General features: G+C 54.9%; 2 protein-coding genes across 3 annotated transcripts in view; one reads left to right on the forward strand and one right to left on the reverse strand.

Moving 5' to 3' along the window:
* The window catches only part of pdpr (pyruvate dehydrogenase phosphatase regulatory subunit), a 99,938-nt gene extending 84,195 nt beyond the window's left edge, over nt 1–15,743 (reverse strand). Inside the window, exons 1-4 of the mRNA XM_081372283.1 lie at nt 15,613–15,743; nt 2,446–2,742; nt 418–551; nt 222–303 (exon numbers count right to left, since the gene is read on the reverse strand). Coding sequence (XP_081228409.1) covers nt 222–303; nt 418–551; nt 2,446–2,717 — 488 coding nt within the window. The 5' untranslated portion in view covers nt 2,718–2,742; nt 15,613–15,743. The remainder of the gene's footprint in view (nt 1–221; nt 304–417; nt 552–2,445; nt 2,743–15,612) is intronic.
* Nucleotides 15,744–16,157: 414 nt separating this feature from the next.
* The window catches only part of ddb1 (damage-specific DNA binding protein 1), an 81,886-nt gene continuing 76,434 nt past the window's right edge, over nt 16,158–21,609 (forward strand). The window contains exons 1-2 of one of the 2 annotated variants that reach the window (XM_081373226.1): nt 16,158–16,359; nt 17,000–17,148. In XM_081373226.1, the coding sequence (XP_081229352.1) occupies nt 16,299–16,359; nt 17,000–17,148 (210 nt within the window). In that variant the 5' untranslated portion in view covers nt 16,158–16,298. The remainder of the gene's footprint in view (nt 16,360–16,999; nt 17,149–21,609) is intronic. The other variant, XM_081373227.1, reaches the window with a different exon arrangement.

The raw sequence follows: 21,609 nt of genomic DNA on the forward strand, positions 1-21,609 counted from the left end.
GAGCAGGGTCAGAGTAAAGTCAGAATAAGGTCAGAGTAAGAGTAAGGTCAGAGCAGGGTCAGAGTAAAGTCAGAGTAAGGTCAGAGTAAGAGTAAGGTCAGAGTAAGGTCAGAGTAAGGTCAGAGTAAGGTCAGAGTAAAGTCAGAGTAAGATTCAGAGTAAGGTCAGAGGAAGGTCATACTGAACACATAGAGGTCAGAGAGAAACAGAAAGCCTCTCACTTCAGCCTGGATGCCAGACGCTTCAACGACAGGAACCGATCCTGATTCTGAGCCAAACACAGAGAGCCGGTCCGAACGAAACCTGGAAAACACACACAAACGCCAAAGCCAATTACTTTATATCATGAAGCACATGTGAAATGTTGTGCTTGACACTCCGGTAAGCGATCGATCATGGAGTGATGGTGTTTCTCACCCGTTTTAACGCCCGTCTCTTCCTCCAAACGCTCATAGAGTGCGTTCGAATAATCTGCCATTTTACTCTCAATAGAAAGAGGTTTGGCAACGCTGACTATTCCTGCACAGAAGCGCGTCGTACCGGCTCCGAGTCTACAACACACACACAAACACAGGTGATGACATTATTAATGCTAAATTATAGCTTATATAAGGTCAGAGATGATAGATGGATGGATGGATTGATAGATTGATTGATAGATTGATATATAGAGGAATAGACAGACAGACAGACAGACAGATAGATAGATAGATAGATAGATAGATAGATAGATAGATAGATAGATAGATAGATAGAGGAATAAATAGATATATACAATCTCCTAAAGGATTATTAGGAACACCATACTAATACTGTGTTTGACCCCCTTTCGCCTTCAGAACTGCCTTAATTCTACGTGGCATTGATTCAACAAGGTGCTGAAAGCATTCTTTAGAAATGTTGGCCCATATTGATAGGATAGCATCTTGCAGTTGATGGAGATTTGTGGGATGCACATCCAGGGCACGAAGCTCCCGTTCCACCACATCCCAAAGATGCTCTATTGGGTTGAGATCTGGTGACTGTGGGGGCCATTTTAGTACAGTGAACTCATTGTCATGTTCAAGCAACCAATTTGAAATGATTCGAGCTTTGTGACATGGTGCATCATCCTGCTGGAAGTAGCCATCAGAGGGCCATGGGTACATGGTGGTCATAAAGGGATGGACATGGTCAGAAACAATGCTCAGGTAGGCCGTGGCATTTAAACGATGCCCAATTGGCACTAAGGGGCCTAAAGTGTGCCAAGAAAACATCCCCCACACCATTACACCACCACCACCAGCCTGCACAGTGGCATGATGGATCCATGTTCTCATTCTGTTTACGCCAAATTCTGACTCTACCATCTGAATGTCTCAACAGAAATCGAGACTCATCAGACCAGGCAACATTTTTCCAGTCTTCAACTGTCCAATTTTGGTGAGCTTGTGCAAATTGTAGCCTCTTTTTCCTATTTGTAGTGGAGATGAGTGGTACCCGGGGGGGTCTTCTGCTGTTGTAGCCCATCTGCCTCAAGGTTGTGCGTGTTGTGGCTTCACAAATGCTTTGCTGCATACCTCGGTTGTAACGAGTGGTTATTTCAGTCAAAGTTGCTCTTCTATCAGCTTGAATCTGTCGGCCCATTCTCCTCTGACCTCTAGCATCAACAAGGTATTTTCGCCCACAGGACTACCACATACTGGATGTTTTTCCCTTTTCACACCATTCTTTGTAAACCCTAGAAATGGTTGTGCGTGAAAATCCCAGTAACTGAGCAGATTGTGAAATACTCAGACCGGCCCGTCTGGCACCAACAACCATGCCACGCTCAAAATTGCTTAAATCACCTTTCTTTCCCGTTCTGGCATTCAGTTTGGAGTTCAGGAGATTGTCTTGACCAGGACCACACACCTAAATGCATTGAAGCAACTGCCATGTGATTGGTTGATTAGATAATTGCATTAATGAGAAATTGAACAGGTGTTCCTAATAATCCTTTAGGTGAGTGTAGATAGATAGATAGATAGATAGATAGATAGATAGATAGATAGATAGATAGATAGATAGATAGATAGATAGATAGATAGATAGATAGATAGATAGATAGAGGAATAGATAGATAGATTGATAGATAAATAGATAGATAAATAGATAGATAGATTGATAGAGGAATAGACAGATAGATAGATAGATAGATAGATAGATAGATAGATAGATAAGTAGTTAAATAGATAGATAGATAGATAGATAGATAGATAGATAGATAGATAGATAGATAAATAGATAGATAAATAGATAGATAGATAGAGGAATAGACAGAGAGATAGAGAGATAGATAGATAGATAGATAGATAGATTGATAGAGGAATAGACAGATAGATAGATAGATAAATAGATAGATAGTTAAATAGATAGATAGATAGATAGATAGATAGATAGATAGATAGATAGATAGATGATCACCTGCCCTGCTCCAGGAGCACGATCTCCCTCCAGCCCAGTCGGGACAGGTGATAGGCCACTGATGTTCCCACGACTCCGCCTCCACAGATGATGACACGCGCGTGAGCAGGAAGAGCAGCGGGAGGATCTGAGCTAAAGAACCGGACTGATCTCTGACTCCGGAACCGGTCCGATCTCTGACCAGCGGCTCCAGCGTCACAGAACCAGCGGGGCAGGAGGACAGGGGACAGAGTCCGGGCGCTCCACGCACCGCTGCGCATGGCTCCGCGCATTCACACACACACACACACACACACACTGAACACACACAACATCATGACAAAAATTAATATTCAGAAATATTGTTGATCTGACTGCACTGACACTATCAGAAGAGAACAACACTGATCTGAATAATGACTCTGTAGATCTGCTTTAATGCTGAATACGAGTTTTATCTAATATTTGATGAAGTTTGATCAGTGATTCTGTTATTTTCCTATTTATTACTGTAAAGCTGCTTTGAAATAATCTATATTGAATAAAGCGCTGTAGAAATAAAGTTGACTTGACAACATCAACATCTTTGACTACTTTCATGGTGAAATAGGCCTACAGATAAAAATAAAAAAAACATTATAACTGTCAGATACTGTCGTAGCCCAGTTCTCTGAAACATCGAGTGGAGAGATCCACCTATGGGCAGGTCATCTGTACCTGACCTCTGCAGAAGCAGCCAATCACACCAAGTCACACCAAGCGCGCAGCCAAAAGAGAGCCTCCCTGTGCGGGTGTGAGGGATACGGGCCGGGCCAGAGAGAGAGAGAGCCTCCCTGTGCGGGTGTGAGGGATACGGGCCGGGCCAGAGAGAGATCCTCCCTGTGCGGGTGTGGGGGATACGGGCCGGGCCAGAGAGAGAGAGATCCTCCCTGTGCGGGTGTGAGGGATACGGGCCGGGCCAGAGAGAGAGAGAGAGATCCTCCCTGTGCGGGTGTGGGGGATACGGGCCGGACCAGAGAGAGAGAGAGAGCCTCCCTGTGCGGGTGTGGGGGATACGGGCCGGGCCAGAGAGAGAGAGAGCCTCCCTGTGCGGGTGTGGGGGATACGGGCCGGACCAGAGAGAGAGAGATCCTCCCTGTGCGGGTGTGGGGGATACGGGCCGGACCAGAGAGAGAGAGATCCTCCCTGTGCGGGTGTGGGGGATACGGGCCGGACCAGAGAGAGAGAGAGCCTCCCTGTGCGGGTGTGGGGGATACGGGCCGGGCCAGAGAGAGAGAGATCCTCCCTGTGCGGGTGTGGGGGATACGGGCCGGGCCAGAGAGAGAGAGATCCTCCCTGTGCGGGTGTGGGGGATACGGGCCGGGCCAGAGAGAGAGAGATCCTCCCTGTGCGGGTGTGGGGGATACGGGCCGGGCCAGAGAGAGAGAGATCCTCCCTGTGCGGGTGTGGGGGATACGGGCCGGGCCAGAGAGAGAGAGATCCTCCCCGTGCGGGTGTGGGGGATACGGGCCGGGCCAGAGAGAGAGAGATCCTCCCCGTGCGGGTGTGGGGGATACGGGCCGGGCCAGAGAGAGAGAGATCCTCCCCGTGCGGGTGTGGGGGATACGGGCCGGGCCAGAGAGAGAGAGATCCTCCCTGTGCGGGCCGGGCCAGAGAGAGAGAGATCCTCCCTGTGCGGGTGTGGGGGATACGGGCCGGGCCAGAGAGAGAGAGATCCTCCCTGTGCGGGTGTGGGGGATACGGGCCGGACCAGAGAGAAAGAGAGCCTCCCTGTGCGGGTGTGGGGGATACGGGCCGGACCAGAGAGAGAGAGATCCTCCCTGTGCGGGTGTGGGGGATACGGGCCGGACCAGAGAGAGAGAGATCCTCCCTGTGCGGGTGTGGGGGATACGGGCCGGACCAGAGAGAGAGAGATCCTCCCTGTGCGGGTGTGGGGGATACGGGCCGGACCAGAGAGAGAGAGATCCTCCCTGTGCGGGTGTGGGGGATACGGGCCGGGCCAGAGAGAGAGAGATCCTCCCTGTGCGGGTGTGGGGGATACGGGCCGGGCCAGAGAGAGAGAGAGAGATCCTCCCGTGCGGGTGTGGGGGATACGGGCCGGACCAGAGAGAGAGAGATCCTCCCTGTGCGGGTGTGGGGGATACGGGCCGGACCAGAGAGAGAGAGATCCTCCCTGTGCGGGTGTGGGGGAAAGGGGCCGGACCAGAGAGAGAGAGATCCTCCCTGTGCGGGTGTGGGGGAAAGGGGCCGGACCAGAGAGAGAGAGATCCTCCCTGTGCGGGTGTGGGGGATACGGGCCGGACCAGAGAGAGAGAGATCCTCCCTGTGCGGGTGTGGGGGATACGGGCCGGACCAGAGAGAGAGAGATCCTCCCTGTGCGGGTGTGGGGGATACGGGCCAGAGAGAGAGAGATCCTCCCTGTGCGGGTGTGGGGGATACGGGCCGGGCCAGAGAGAAAGAGATCCTCCCTGTGCGGGTGTGGGGGATACGGGCCGGACCAGAGAGAGAGAGAGCCTCCCTGTGCGGGTGTGGGGGATACGGGCCAGACCAGAGAGAGAGAGATCCTCCCTGTGCGGGTGTGGGGGATACGGGCCGGGCCAGAGAGAGAGAGATCCTCCCTGTGCGGGTGTGGGGGATACGGGCCGGACCAGAGAGAGAGAGAGCCTCCCTGTGCGGGTGTGGGGGATACGGGCCGGGCCAGAGAGAGAGAGAGCCTCCCTGTGCGGGTGTGGGGGATACGGGCCGGGCCAGAGAGAGAGTGATCCTCCCTGTGTGGGTGTGGGGGATACGGGCCGGACCAGAGAGAGAGCCTCCCTGTGCGGGTGTGGGGGATACGGGCCGGACCAGAGAGAGAGTGATCCTCCCTGTGCGGGTGTGGGGGATACGGGCCGGACCAGAGATAGAGAGAGCCTCCCTGTGCGGGTGTGGGGGATACGGGCCGGACCAGAGAGAGAGAGATCCTACCTGTGCGGGTGTGGGGGATACGGGCCGGGCCAGAGAGAGAGAGATCCTCCCTGTGCGGGTGTGGGGGATACGGGCCGGGCCAGAGAGAGAGAGATCCTCCCTGTGCGGGTGTGGGGGATACGGGCCGGGCCAGAGAGAGAGAGATCCTCCCTGTGCGGGTGTGGGGGATACGGGCCGGACCAGAGAGAGAGAGAGCCTCCCTGTGCGGGTGTGGGGGATACGGGCCGGACCAGAGAGAGAGTGATCCTCCCTGTGCGGGTGTGGGGGATACGGGCCGGGCCAGAGAGAGAGAGATCCTCCCTGTGCGGGTGTGGGGGATACGGGCCGGGCCAGAGAGAGAGAGATCCTCCCTGTGCGGGTGTGGGGGATACGGGCCGGACCAGAGAGAGAGAGAGCCTCCCTGTGCGGGTGTGGGGGATACGGGCCGGGCCAGAGAGAGAGTGATCCTCCCTGTGCGGGTGTGGGGGATACGGGCCGGACCAGAGAGAGAGAGATCCTCCCTGTGCGGGTGTGGGGGATACGGGCCAGAGAGAGAGAGATTCTCCCTGTGCGGGTGTGGGGGATACGGGCCGGGCCAGAGAGAGAGAGATCCTCCCTGTGCGGGTGTGGGGGATACGGGCCGGGCCAGAGAGAGAGAGATCCTCCCTGTGCGGGTGTGGGGGATACGGGCCGGGCCAGAGAGAGAGAGATCCTCCCTGTGCGGGTGTGGGGGATACGGGCCGGACCAGAGAGAGAGAGAGCCTCCCTGTGCGGGTGTGGGGGATACGGGCCGGGCCAGAGAGAGAGTGATCCTCCCTGTGCGGGTGTGGGGGATACGGGCCGGACCAGAGAGAGAGAGAGCCTCCCTGTGCAGGTGTGGGGGATACGGGCCGGACCAGAGAGAGAGAGAGCCTCCCTGTGCGGGTGTGGGGGATACGGGCCGGGCCAGAGAGAGAGTGATCCTCCCTGTGCGGGTGTGGGGGATACGGGCCGGACCAGAGAGAGAGCCTCCCTGTGCGGGTGTGGGGGATACGGGCCGGACCAGAGAGAGAGTGATCCTCCCTGTGCGGGTGTGGGGGATACGGGCCGGACCAGAGAGAGAGAGAGCCTCCCTGTGCGGGTGTGGGGGATACGGGCCGGACCAGAGAGAGAGAGATCCTACCTGTGCGGGTGTGGGGGATACGGGCCGGGCCAGAGAGAGAGAGATCCTCCCTGTGCGGGTGTGGGGGATACGGGCCGGGCCAGAGAGAGAGAGATCCTCCCTGTGCGGGTGTGGGGGATACGGGCCGGGCCAGAGAGAGAGAGATCCTCCCTGTGCGGGTGTGGGGGATACGGGCCGGACCAGAGAGAGAGAGAGCCTCCCTGTGCGGGTGTGGGGGATACGGGCCGGACCAGAGAGAGAGTGATCCTCCCTGTGCGGGTGTGGGGGATACGGGCCGGACCAGAGAGAGAGAGAGCCTCCCTGTGCGGGTGTGGGGGATACGGGCCGGACCAGAGAGAGAGAGATCCTACCTGTGCGGGTGTGGGGGATACGGGCCGGGCCAGAGAGAGAGAGATCCTCCCTGTGCGGGTGTGGGGGATACGGGCCGGGCCAGAGAGAGAGAGATCCTCCCTGTGCGGGTGTGGGGGATACGGGCCGGGCCAGAGAGAGAGAGATCCTCCCTGTGCGGGTGTGGGGGATACGGGCCGGACCAGAGATAGAGAGAGCCTCCCTGTGCGGGTGTGGGGGATACGGGCCGGACCAGAGAGAGAGAGATCCTACCTGTGCGGGTGTGGGGGATACGGGCCGGGCCAGAGAGAGAGAGATCCTCCCTGTGCGGGTGTGGGGGATACGGGCCGGGCCAGAGAGAGAGAGATCCTCCCTGTGCGGGTGTGGGGGATACGGGCCGGACCAGAGAGAGAGAGAGCCTCCCTGTGCGGGTGTGGGGGATACGGGCCGGACCAGAGAGAGAGTGATCCTCCCTGTGCGGGTGTGGGGGATACGGGCCGGGCCAGAGAGAGAGAGATCCTCCCTGTGCGGGTGTGGGGGATACGGGCCGGGCCAGAGAGAGAGAGATCCTCCCTGTGCGGGTGTGGGGGATACGGGCCGGACCAGAGAGAGAGAGAGCCTCCCTGTGCGGGTGTGGGGGATACGGGCCGGGCCAGAGAGAGAGTGATCCTCCCTGTGCGGGTGTGGGGGATACGGGCCGGACCAGAGAGAGAGAGATCCTCCCTGTGCGGGTGTGGGGGATACGGGCCAGAGAGAGAGAGATCCTCCCTGTGCGGGTGTGGGGGATACGGGCCGGGCCAGAGAGAGAGAGATCCTCCCTGTGCGGGTGTGGGGGATACGGGCCGGGCCAGAGAGAGAGAGATCCTCCCTGTGCGGGTGTGGGGGATACGGGCCGGGCCAGAGAGAGAGAGATCCTCCCTGTGCGGGTGTGGGGGATACGGGCCGGACCAGAGAGAGAGAGAGCCTCCCTGTGCGGGTGTGGGGGATACGGGCCGGGCCAGAGAGAGAGTGATCCTCCCTGTGCGGGTGTGGGGGATACGGGCCGGACCAGAGAGAGAGAGAGCCTCCCTGTGCAGGTGTGGGGGATACGGGCCGGACCAGAGAGAGAGAGAGCCTCCCTGTGCGGGTGTGGGGGATACGGGCCGGGCCAGAGAGAGAGTGATCCTCCCTGTGCGGGTGTGGGGGATACGGGCCGGACCAGAGAGAGAGCCTCCCTGTGCGGGTGTGGGGGATACGGGCCGGACCAGAGAGAGAGTGATCCTCCCTGTGCGGGTGTGGGGGATACGGGCCGGACCAGAGAGAGAGAGAGCCTCCCTGTGCGGGTGTGGGGGATACGGGCCGGACCAGAGAGAGAGAGATCCTACCTGTGCGGGTGTGGGGGATACGGGCCGGGCCAGAGAGAGAGAGATCCTCCCTGTGCGGGTGTGGGGGATACGGGCCGGGCCAGAGAGAGAGAGATCCTCCCTGTGCGGGTGTGGGGGATACGGGCCGGGCCAGAGAGAGAGAGATCCTCCCTGTGCGGGTGTGGGGGATACGGGCCGGACCAGAGAGAGAGAGAGCCTCCCTGTGCGGGTGTGGGGGATACGGGCCGGACCAGAGAGAGAGTGATCCTCCCTGTGCGGGTGTGGGGGATACGGGCCGGGCCAGAGAGAGAGAGATCCTCCCTGTGCGGGTGTGGGGGATACGGGCCGGGCCAGAGAGAGAGAGATCCTCCCTGTGCGGGTGTGGGGGATACGGGCCGGACCAGAGAGAGAGAGAGCCTCCCTGTGCGGGTGTGGGGGATACGGGCCGGGCCAGAGAGAGAGAGATCCTCCCTGTGCGGGTGTGGGGGATACGGGCCGGACCAGAGAGAGAGAGATCCTCCCTGTGCGGGTGTGGGGGATACGGGCCGGGCCAGAGAGAGAGAGATCCTCCCTGTGCGGGTGTGGGGGATACGGGCCGGGCCAGAGAGAGAGAGATCCTCCCTGTGCGGGTGTGGGGGATACGGGCCGGGCCAGAGAGAGAGAGAGCCTCCCTGTGCGGGTGTGGGGGATACGGGCCGGGCCAGAGAGAGAGAGAGCCTCCCTGTGCGGGTGTGGGGGATACGGGCCGGGCCAGAGAGAGAGAGATCCTCCCTGTGCGGGTGTGGGGGATACGGGCCGGGCCAGAGAGAGAGAGATCCTCCCTGTGCGGGTGTGGGGGATACGGGCCGGGCCAGAGAGAGAGAGATCCTCCCTGTGCGGGTGTGGGGGATACGGGCCGGACCAGAGAGAGAGAGAGCCTCCCTGTGCGGGTGTGGGGGATACGGGCCGGGCCAGAGAGAGAGAGATCCTCCCTGTGCGGGTGTGGGGGATACGGGCCGGGCCAGAGAGAGAGAGAGCCTCCCTGTGCGGGTGTGGGGGATACGGGCCGGGCCAGAGAGAGAGAGATCCTCCCTGTGCGGGTGTGGGGGATACGGGCCGGGCCAGAGAGAGAGAGATCCTCCCTGTGCGGGTGTGGGGGATACGGGCCGGGCCAGAGAGAGAGAGATCCTCCCTGTGCGGGTGTGGGGGATACGGGCCGGGCCAGAGAGAGAGAGAGCCTCCCTGTGCGGGTGTGGGGGATACGGGCCGGGCCAGAGAGAGAGAGAGCCTCCCTGTGCGGGTGTGGGGGATACGGGCCGGGCCAGAGAGAGAGAGATCCTCCCTGTGCGGGTGTGGGGGATACGGGCCGGGCCAGAGAGAGAGAGATCCTCCCTGTGCGGGTGTGGGGGATACGGGCCGGACCAGAGAGAGAGAGATCCTCCCTGTGCGGGTGTGGGGGATACGGGCCGGGCCAGAGAGAGAGAGAGAGATCCTCCCTGTGCGGGTGTGGGGGATACGGGCCGGACCAGAGAGAGAGAGATCCTCCCTGTGCGGGTGTGGGGGATACGGGCCGGGCCAGAGAGAGAGAGATCCTCCCTGTGCGGGTGTGGGGGATACGGGCCGGGCCAGAGAGAGAGAGAGAGATCCTCCCTGTGCGGGTGTGGGGGATACGGGCCGGGCCAGAGAGAGAGAGAGAGAGCCTCCCTGTGCGGGTGTGGGGGATACGGGCCGGGCCAGAGAGAGAGAGATCCTCCCTGTGCGGGTGTGGGGGATACGGGCCGGACCAGAGAGAGAGAGATCCTCCCTGTGCGGGTGTGGGGGATACGGGCCGGACCAGAGAGAGAGAGAGCCTCCCTGTGCGGGTGTGGGGGATACGGGCCGGACCAGAGAGAGAGAGATCCTCCCTGTGCGGGTGTGGGGGATACGGGCCGGACCAGAGAGAGAGAGATCCTCCCTGTGCGGGTGTGGGGGATACGGGCCGGACCAGAGAGAGAGAGAGCCTCCCTGTGCGGGTGTGGGGGATACGGGCCGGACCAGAGAGAGAGAGATCCTCCCTGTGCGGGTGTGGGGGATACGGGCCGGACCAGAGAGAGAGAGATCCTCCCTGTGCGGGTGTGGGGGAAAGGGGCCGGACCAGAGAGAGAGAGATCCTCCCTGTGCGGGTGTGGGGGATACGGGCCGGACCAGAGAGAGAGAGAGCCTCCCTGTGCGGGTGTGGGGGATACGGGCCGGACCAGAGAGAGAGAGAGCCTCCCTGTGCGGGTGTGGGGGATACGGGCCGGACCAGAGAGAGAGAGAGCCTCCCTGTGCGGGTGTTGGGGATACGGGCCGGGCCAGAGAGAGAGAGATCCTCCCTGTGCGGGTGTGGGGGATACGGGCCGGGCCAGAGAGAGAGAGATCCTCCCTGTGCGGGTGTGGGGGATACGGGCCGGACCAGAGAGAGAGAGATCCTCCCTGTGCGGGTGTGGGGGATACGGGCCGGACCAGAGAGAGAGAGATCCTCCCTGTGCGGGTGTGGGGGATACGGGCCGGACCAGAGAGAGAGAGATCCTCCCTGTGCGGGTGTGGGGGATACGGGCCGGGCCAGAGAGAGAGAGATCCTCCCTGTGCGGGTGTGGGGGATACGGGCCGGGCCAGAGAGAGAGTGATCCTCCCTGTGCGGGTGTGGGGGATACGGGCCGGGCCAGAGAGAGAGAGATCCTCCCTGTGCGGGTGTGGGGGATACGGGCCGGGCCAGAGAGAGAGAGAGCCTCCCTGTGCGGGTGTGGGGGATACGGGCCGGGCCAGAGAGAGAGAGATCCTCCCTGTGCGGGTGTGGGGGATACGGGCCGGGCCAGAGAGAGAGAGATCCTCCCTGTGCGGGTGTGGGGGATACGGGCCGGGCCAGAGAGAGAGAGATCCTCCCTGTGCGGGTGTGGGGGATACGGGCCGGACCAGAGAGAGAGAGATCCTCCCTGTGCGGGTGTGGGGGATACGGGCCGGGCCAGAGAGAGAGAGATCCTCCCTGTGCGGGTGTGGGGGATACGGGCCGGACCAGAGAGAGAGCCTCCCTGTGCGGGTGTGGGGGATACGGGCCGGACCAGAGAGAGAGTGATCCTCTCTGTGCGGGTGTGGGGGATACGGGCCGGGCCAGAGAGAGAGAGATCCTCCCTGTGCGGGTGTGGGGGATACGGGCCGGACCAGAGAGAGAGCCTCCCTGTGCGGGTGTGGGGGATACGGGCCGGGCCAGAGAGAGAGAGATCCTCCCTGTGCGGGTGTGGGGGATACGGGCCGGGCCAGAGAGAGAGAGATCCTCCCTGTGCGGGTGTGGGGGATACGGGCCGGACCAGAGAGAGAGAGATCCTCCCTGTGCGGGTGTGGGGGATACGGGCCGGGCCAGAGAGAGAGAGATCCTCCCTGTGCGGGTGTGGGGGATACGGGCCGGGCCAGAGAGAGAGAGATCCTCCCTGTGCGGGTGTGGGGGATACGGGCCGGGCCAGAGAGAGAGAGATCCTCCCTGTGCGGGTGTGGGGGATACGGGCCGGGCCAGAGAGAGAGAGATCCTCCCTGTGCGGGTGTGGGGGATACGGGCCGGGCCAGAGAGAGAGAGATCCTCCCTGTGCGGGTGTGGGGGATACGGGCCGGGCCAGAGAGAGAGAGAGAGATCCTCCCGTGCGGGTGTGGGGGATACGGGCCGGGCCAGAGAGAGAGAGATCCTCCCTGTGCGGGTGTGGGGGATACGGGCCGGACCAGAGAGAGAGAGATCCTCCCTGTGCGGGTGTGGGGGATACGGGCCGGGCCAGAGAGAGAGAGATCCTCCCTGTGCGGGTGTGGGGGATACGGGCCGGACCAGAGAGAGAGAGAGCCTCCCTGTGCGGGTGTGGGGGATACGGGCCGGGCCAGAGAGAGAGAGATCCTCCCTGTGCGGGTGTGGGGGATACGGGCCGGGCCAGAGAGAGAGAGATCCTCCCTGTGCGGGTGTGGGGGATACGGGCCGGGCCAGAGAGAGAGAGATCCTCCCTGTGCGGGTGTGGGGGATACGGGCCGGGCCAGAGAGAGAGAGAGAGATCCTCCCGTGCGGGTGTGGGGGATACGGGCCGGACCAGAGAGAGAGAGATCCTCCCGTGCGGGTGTGGGGGATACGGGCCGGGCCAGAGAGAGAGAGATCCTCCCGTGCGGGTGTGGGGGATACGGGCCGGACCAGAGAGAGAGAGATCCTCCCGTGCGGGTGTGGGGGATACGGGCCGGGCCAGAGAGAGAGAGATCCTCCCTGTGCGGGTGTGGGGGATACGGGCCGGGCCAGAGAGAGAGTGATCCTCCCTGTGCGGGTGTGGGGGATACGGGCCGGGCCAGAGAGAGAGAGATCCTCCCTGTGTGGGTGTGGGGGATACGGGCCGGGCCAGAGAGAGAGAGATCCTCCCTGTGCGGGTGTGGGGGAAAGGGGCCGGACCAGAGAGAGAGAGATCCTCCCGTGCGGGTGTGGGGGATACGGGCCGGACCAGAGAGAGAGAGATCCTCCCGTGCGGGTGTGGGGGATACGGGCCGGGCCAGAGAGAGAGAGATCCTCCCTGTGCGGGTGTGGGGGATACGGGCCGGGCCAGAGAGAGAGTGATCCTCCCTGTGCGGGTGTGGGGGATACGGGCCGGGCCAGAGAGAGAGAGATCCTCCCTGTGTGGGTGTGGGGGATACGGGCCGGGCCAGAGAGAGAGAGATCCTCCCGTGCGGGTGTGGGGGATACGGGCCGGACCAGAGAGAGAGAGATCCTCCCGTGCGGGTGTGGGGGATACGGGCCGGGCCAGAGAGAGAGAGATCCTCCCTGTGCGGGTGTGGGGGATACGGGCCGGGCCAGAGAGAGAGTGATCCTCCCTGTGCGGGTGTGGGGGATACGGGCCGGGCCAGAGAGAGAGAGATCCTCCCTGTGTGGGTGTGGGGGATACGGGCCGGGCCAGAGAGAGAGAGATCCTCCCTGTGCGGGTGTGGGGGAAAGGGGCCGGGCCAGAGAGAGAGAGATCCTCCCTGTGCGGGTGTGGGGGATACGGGCCGGGCCAGAGAGAGAGAGATCCTCCCTGTGCGGGTGTGGGGGAAAGGGGCCGGGCCAGAGAGAGAGAGATCCTCCCTGTGCGGGTGTGGGGGATACGGGCCGGACCAGAGAGAGAGAGATCCTCCCTGTGCGGGTGTGGGGGATACGGGCCGGGCCAGAGAGAGAGAGATCCTCCCTGTGCGGGTGTGGGGGAAAGGGGCCGGGCCAGAGAGAGAGAGATCCTCCCTGTGCGGGTGTGGGGGATACGGGCCGGACCAGAGAGAGAGAGATCCTCCCGTGCGGGTGTGGGGGATACGGGCCGGGCCAGAGAGAGAGAGATCCTCCCTGTGCGGGTGTGGGGGATACGGGCCGGGCCAGAGAGAGAGAGATCCTCCCTGTGCGGGTGTGGGGGATACGGGCCGGACCAGAGAGAGAGAGATCCTCCCTGTGCGGGTGTGGGGGATACGGGCCGGGCCAGAGAGAGAGAGATCCTCCCTGTGCGGGTGTGGGGGATACGGGCCGGGCCAGAGAGAGAGAGATCCTCCCTGTGCGGGTGTGGGGGATACGGGCCGGGCCAGAGAGAGAGAGAGCCTCCCGTGCGGGTGTGGGGGATACGGGCCGGGCCAGAGAGAGAGAGATCCTCCCTGTGCGGGTGTGGGGGATACGGGCCGGACCAGAGAGAGAGAGATCCTCCCTGTGCGGGTGTGGGGGATACGGGCCGGACCAGAGAGAGAGAGATCCTCCCTGTGCGGGTGTGGGGGATAGGGATCCATTTCTAAAGGATCATGTGATAGACTGGATGTCACATGTGACACTGAAGACTGGAGTAATGATCCTGAAAATTCAGCTTTGCATCACAGAAATAAATGATAATTTAAAGTATAATAAATTGAAAACCAATGAGCAGAAGAAATTTCTTTCAAAAACTTAAAAAATAGTCATGTTTCCAAACTTTTGGCCTGTACTGTATATGGCATTTTTAAAATTGATTTGTCCAAATTAGTAATGATATTTATTTACAGGTTTATTCAAAATAGCAAAGTTCCCATTAAATCTGTATTTTAAAACGTGCTATAAAAGATAATGGGGACTTGACTTGAATGCTATGCAATGCTCTTGGTATTTGTGTTTAGGCTGTAATGTGTGTGTGTGTGTGTGTATATATATATATATATATATGCTAAATAATCATGAACATAATGACGGGGTGAAATGGGCTGTGATGCACCAGGTAAAATCTTGCCTAGGGCAGCAAATTGGTCAGGGCCGGCCCTGCCCGACAGGTACGAATGCCCTTCCCATAGGTGGATCTCGAACAGGAGATGATAAAAGACACACAAAACTCACAAACTTTTAAGATCCAATTTTTTATATGTATAAAACTCTGAATTTAAATCTGGACTCTGAGTTTCAAAAACAATTCCTGCATCATTTGCTATATTTTCATTCATAATTTACATTTGCTTAATATAATGACATCATCACACAATGGGTCAGGTGGTCTATCATTACCATCAGTCACAGACTCTCGTGTGTGTGTGTGTGTGTGTGTGTGTGTGTGTGTGTGTGTGTGTGTGTGTGTGTGTGTGTGTGTGTGTGCGTGCGTGTGATGGGTAGGATTAGGGGTAGGGTTAGTGTAAGGAGATAGAATATACAGTTTGTACAGTATAAAAACCATTACGTCTATGGAGAGTCCCCACAAAGATAGTGAACCAGACGTGTGTGTGAGTGTGTGTGTGCTCAGGTTTACACACACACCGCTGATGTGTTGATGGAGTGAGTGACTGTGAACTGAACTCAGCTCTTCTTCACGCGCATTTCAATGATTATTTAGCCTAAGTAAATAAACCCTTTTCACGTAAGAACTATATTACCTGCGAAACATTCACACGCATGTATGATAAATTAAGATCTGAAGGTCACATAATTATTATCACAAACATTAACTTTACAGTTACACAGAATTGTTTAATTTCCACCATCATTATTTATGTTTCTGTGTAATTTCTACTACTTTCTACAAATACGAGAGCTCGAAAACAACGAATTAATGAACAAAAGCAACAACACGAAAGACAGAAAATAAATAAACAACTATTACTGCCTCATTAATAATGATTGTCACTGTATTTTGCGTTTTATCATGTTTAAGCTTATCTTTTGTTATTTATTGACATGTAGCCGTTAGCTTGAGGCCTCCAAGGTGATCCTTCGAGTAAAACACGATAACAGAGGTTAATGTTTCTCTTTAGATGTCCTGACAGCTCCAGGCGTCCTGAGCTCGTGTATATGAGCTCGTGTATAGAGTAAAGGTGATTCTGCTGAACGCCAAACTGAAGATTCACAGTCAAACTCGACAGCACTCGAGCTAAAACACAAACACATCTCCTAAAACACCAGCGTGCGTGTAATCATGAATGCCCGGAGACACATACCTGCAGAAAGCTGATATATGAGCTCAGATCTGATCAGATTTATTCATTTGATCTGTGTGACAGGAGCCAAGAGTAACTTTACTACAGCTGAAGATCGGCGGAGTCTGACCATACTGCGCATGCGCGGAACAACAGCCTGCCGAATGATTGACAGCTAGAAGCTTCGCACACTTTATTATCACCTCAGATAAATAAAATAAAAAGAAAAACAATATATATATATATATATATATATATATTGTTTTCCTTTTTTATTGATACATATATATTTGAAACTTTTCTCATTATTATCATGTTAAAAAAACACACAAACACTCAACTTAATCAAAACGTTTACGGCTTGTATCCTGTATTTACACAATTTACAAATGTCTGATTTGTTTAGCCTATTTATCTTCCATAAATAATTGAATATTTATTCAAAAAAGAAAACTTGACAATTATGGTTTTCTGTTGGCGCTGCAGTGTTTCTCCGGGCCGCAGGAGGCGCTCTCGCACAGACTCACGGCAGTGTTTCCTCCGGGCCGCAGGAGGCGCTCTCGCACATAGATGCTCTCGCACAGACTCACTGACGACACTGAGCTTCTCCTGCTAATCTGAGCTCTTCAGCGGATTCATGCGACATATCTCGCTATAAACACCGTTTCTCTTCATTTCTGGCTGGTCGTGTGTTTAAAGTGAGCGCCATGTCCTACAACTACGTGGTCACCGCGCAGAAACCCACGGCAGTGAACGCGTGCGTCACGGGTGAGTGTGTGTTTATCTCCCGCGCGCCAGTGCGCGTGCACCAGGCCTCAGAAAATACACACCGATCAACGGATCGTTTTGTTTGTTCGGATCTGCCACTGTTCAGAACGACTTCACTGTTACAGAATGCGTATTACTGAAATGCACCCGTTGTCGTCTCTAGATTATTAAATGTGGAAGACTTTAATTTCTGCTGCGCGTGTCACTGTTAGACTGACGCGATCATCTTTACCAGAGCCGATCCTGCCCTAACCCTAACCCACACCTGACCCTGACCCACACCTAACCCTGACCCACACCTGACCCTGACCCACACCTAACCCTGACCCACACCTGACCCTGACCCACACCTAACCCTGACCCACACCTGACCCTGACCCCCCGTGAGCCATGGAAATCAGTAGCCTTTGCCACAGTCACACCTGACTCCCAGTGCTCCCACTGCAATCCTCCCTCCTTTAACTAGCACTAATGAAGATGTAATTCCTGATATCAGAGATAGACATTGTTACTAGAGAAAGTGCAGATTCAGTGTGATTTACACTAATGGTCTAGTTGCTACAGTAATGATCATTAGCTCCAGTGGTGTGTGTGTGTTGAGGCTGGTGAGATGTTGATGTGGTGTGTGTTGTGACTGCAGGACACTTCACGTCAGCGGAGGACCTGAACCTGCTGATCGCTAAGAACACGCGTCTGGAGATCTATGTGGTGACGGCGGAGGGTCTGCGGCCCGTGAAGGAGGTCGGCATGTACGGCAAGATCGCGGTGATGGAGCTCTTCAGACCCAAGGTGAACTAACCCCTAACTTAACCCTAACTTAACCCTAACTAACCCCTAACTTAATCCTAACTAACCCCTAACTTAATCCTAACTAACCCCTAACTTAACCCTAACTAACCCCTAACTTAATCCTAACTAACCCCTAACTTACTCCTAACTTAACCCTAACTTAATCCAAACTAACCCCTAACTTAATCCTAACTAACCCCTAACTTAACCCTAACTAACCCCTAACTTACTCCTAACTTACTCCTAACTTACTCCTAACTTACTCCTAACTTACTCCTAACTTAACCCTAACTTAACCCTAACTTAACCCTAACTTACTCTTAACTTACTCCTAACTTACTCCTAACTTAACCCTAACTTAACCCTAACTAACCCTTAACTTAACCCTAACTAACCCCTAACTAACCCCTAACTAACCCCTAACTTAACCCTAACTAACCCCTAACTTAACCCTAACTAACCCCTAACTTAACCCTAACTTACTCCTAACTTACTCCTAACTTAGTCCTAACTTACTCCTAACTTACTCCTAACTTACTCCTAACTTACTCCTAACTTAACCCTAACTAACCCCTAACTAACTACTAACTTACTCCTAACTTACTCCTAACTAACCCTTAACTTAACCCTAACTAACCCCTAACTAACTACTAACTTACTCCTAACTTACTCCTAACTAACCCTTAACTTAACCCTAACTAACCCCTAACTTAACCCTAACTAACCCCTAACTTAACCCTAACTAACCCCTAACTTAACCCTAACTAACCCGTAGGGCTGTCGTAACCGCAGTATTGTGGTACCGTGACTGACAGGCTGAGGCCATCCTTAAATATGTTCTTGTTTGCCGTAACCAGACCGACACAATAAAAAAAAAAATTCCCTTTCAGTGCGACCGACTTGCCTGTTGTAAACTTGCGTTAAGGCAGACCGATTTATTTATTTTTTTTTACTCTTCTTCAAACAACTAATACAAATGCGATAAAATGATATTAATTATATTTTAGTTAGTATTTTGAATATGAATTGCCCATAGCCGTACAGACAAACGTAGTCTATGCTCTTTCTTTTAAATAAAGACCCGTCATCTATGATTATAAGCGCTGTATATGCGGAATAAAACCAAAATCGTGACACTCAGATCCACGACCCGGTGTCGGTGTGAGGAGGCAGAATCACACACAAACCTCTCACACACACACACCTCTCACACACACACCTTACACTCCCAGAGTCATCCTTCCCGTCCAGATCCAATGCTGCCACAGCTTTACATTACTGTTGGGCAATCCCAGCGTTATGGACGTGACATTTGTAGTCAAAACTTGAAATATAAATGATCAGAAAATGCGTTAAATTCTAATATATTGAAACGTCTGTTTATACATCCCTTAATAAAGGAGTCCAGACGTTAGAAAAATATCAGTATACACATGCGTTTTACATTTAATATGAGGGAATTACACTTGTTACGGTCCGGACGTGACACAAAAAATCTTTAACTTTTAGGTAAAACATGTTTTAGTAATTCTGTGTATTACACTGCGCAAACCAAAAGTAATATACCCACCGGATGAAGAAGGGTCGGCCCTCCACAGAACATTATATATTCATTTTATTTTATTTTTCGTGTTCGCATTTATGAGGAAGAAACAGTGTCACGGACGTGAGCGCTCTGAAAGCGGCACTACAAGACTGCTCTAAAACCTTCACAGAGACCTCACACAGGCATTAAAACACCAAATATTAAGGATCGGAATATCAAGCAAAATAATATTCGATGATTGATCTAAAGTCGTATCTCTCCCCTCATGCAACGCTCCGGCATTACATCTCTCTGTACTGTAGGCTAGGCCTATGTAGCCCAGTCATTAAAAAACGATTTCGTTTCATATTCATGTTTAAATAAAATATATATTTTTTAAAATTTTATGTTGATTATATGAAAAGTGAAAAGCATGAAAAGATGAGATGATCCCGAATAGAGTGGGCAGACATGATTTTGACCTTCATTAAGTTTGTTTTTGTAGAAAGCCTGTCTTTAAAGTGAATTTCGTTTTGTATTAATTGTATCTTAATTTTAATGTTTCATCAACCAATTGCCTGGATTTAATAAATAAGATTATATAGCAGGCAATACAATCAGGACACGTGACCTGGAGCGCGTCTCATGAACGAACCGAAACTCAGCGTGTAAGGTTATGCCCACAGACCTGAGACATATATCTATAGAAAGCTTTAAATGTCGACTTATAAACAGAGCAATCCACACCGAGAGAAAACAGACTCTCTGCTTATGTCATCCGTTTGAAGTGTGCGTTTCTCTCCGGCGCGTTCACTACTGAAGATCCACGAAGTTACATGAACACGTCACCACCGCTCAGTTTATACAGGTTTTCTATATGAATATATGAATCTTTTTTTTTTTTATCAATCTCTCTCTTTTTTTCTCTCGACACCGAAAACTGTCAGTGAAGTCCCGATATGCAAATTTGTTTAAATTCATACCTACGTAATCACCGTGACCAAAATGATACTTTTTTTTTTTTGGCTGTTACGGCAAACCAAATATTTTTAAGGATGGCCTAACCGCAGCGGAATGCAAGTAACCGCGATATTCGCGTTTTCTTTTTTCATAACCCTATTGAGAATGAGGACATGCGTCACGATAGCTTGCTGTCACGTGACGAATTGAGCCCACCCACCATTCTGGGAGGATACGCTATCGGTTGCTAGGGGCAACAGTGTAAGAGCGATACAGAGACGGATACAAATTGTAACGGATATACGGATAGAAATTACGAGAAAATTAAAAAGAAATGGATAAGAATGTGGCAAAAGAAAAGGGTCCTTACAGGGAGAAACTTACTACCAATGTCAAACAGAGGTATTTAGAGAAGCTGGCAGATATTAAAAACGTCGACTCGTACAGCTGAAGGGAACAGAGACCTAGACTCTTTACCACCTTGCACTTATATGGAAATAGCTAATTACTTGGTTTTTGGCATCAGCTATAACGAAAAAACTGTAACGATACAAATAAATAGTTAAAAAATCATACATTGTGATTTCTGGATTTTTTTTAATTGTCTCTCACAGTGGACATGCACCTACGATGACAATCTCAGACCCCTCCATGATTTCCAAGTGGGAGAACTTGCAAAATAGCAGGGTGTTCAAATACTTATTTTCCTCACTGTAGATGCGGGTGTCGGTCTCTCAGGTGCTTTGCTATATTAGTGGTGTTAGCACTGCTCTGTAGCATCTCTTGCATATTGGCTTGCTTGTGTCCTTCGGCTTTCCATGTTCATTTGCTTCATATGCAAAATATTTCCAGATAGCACTCCTGCTGTGTTCTTTATCAACCAAAGCTGGTCGCACTCGCCATCTTTCCGTTCCAGTGTTTCCCCTACAATGTATTAAGCAGCGGCGCAGCGCCACCGCTGGATTTTCAGCGCCACTGCAAAATCTTCACATCATCAGTAATATCACGACATTCACTACACACGTTGTCATAAGGAGTCGTTCACATGCAAATATTTCAAATGTGGGCGCGCGGAAAGCGCACTCATAATAGAAGCGACGCGGCGGCAGACACAACGACAGACGCCACGGGAGAGCGAGCAAGCGCTTGTGGAAAGGAGAAAGCGGTACGAACTTTTCTCCGTTGAAGTCTATGGGGTCGCTGTGTCCATTTTTTTACTGTCTATGGAAAATATGCCGTCCCGCCCCTCCGTGTTCGGCGATCAGGTTTCATTCTCGCGCAGCTAGTTTCGTAACTTCACGTGCGGGTCTTTTCCGCTCGGTGTCTGCGCCGCGCTCTCCGTTCCGTGTGTGTGTGTGTCGGCGCACTGCGCTCTCTGCTCAATGTTCCGCTCCGTGTCTGCGCCGCGCTCTCCGTTCCGTGTGTGTGTGTGTCGGCGCACTGCGCTCTCTGCTCAATGTTCCGCTCGGTGTCTGCGCCGCGCTCTCCGTTCCGTGTGTGTGTGTGTCGGCGCACTGCGCTCTCTGCTCAATGTTCCGCTCGGTGTCTGCGCCGCGCTCTCCGTTCCGTGTGTGTGTGTGTCGGCGCACTGCGCTCTCTGCTCGATGTTCCGCTCCGTGTCTGCGCCGCGCTCTCCGTTCCGTGTGTGTGTGTGTCGGCGCACTGCGCTCTCTGCTCGATGTTCCGCTCCGTGTTTGCGATGCGCTCTCCGTTCCGTGTGTGTGTGTGTCGGCGCACTGCGCTCTCTGCTCAATGTTCCGCTCGGTGTCTGCGCCGCGCTCTCCGTTCCGTGTGTGTGTGTGTCGGCGCACTGCGCTCTCTGCTCAATGTTCCGCTCCGTGTCTGCGCCGCGCTCTCCGTTCCGTGTGTGTGTGTGTCGGCGCACTGCGCTCTCTGCTTAGATCTTTGCGATGCGCGTTCTTCTGCTCCTTAACGGCCCAAACGCCGATCATGCACTGGAAAAGCAAAGTCCGCTC

Source organism: Scardinius erythrophthalmus (genome assembly GCF_964197995.2).
Source record: "Scardinius erythrophthalmus genome assembly, chromosome: 8".
NCBI lineage: Eukaryota > Metazoa > Chordata > Actinopteri > Cypriniformes > Leuciscidae > Scardinius > Scardinius erythrophthalmus.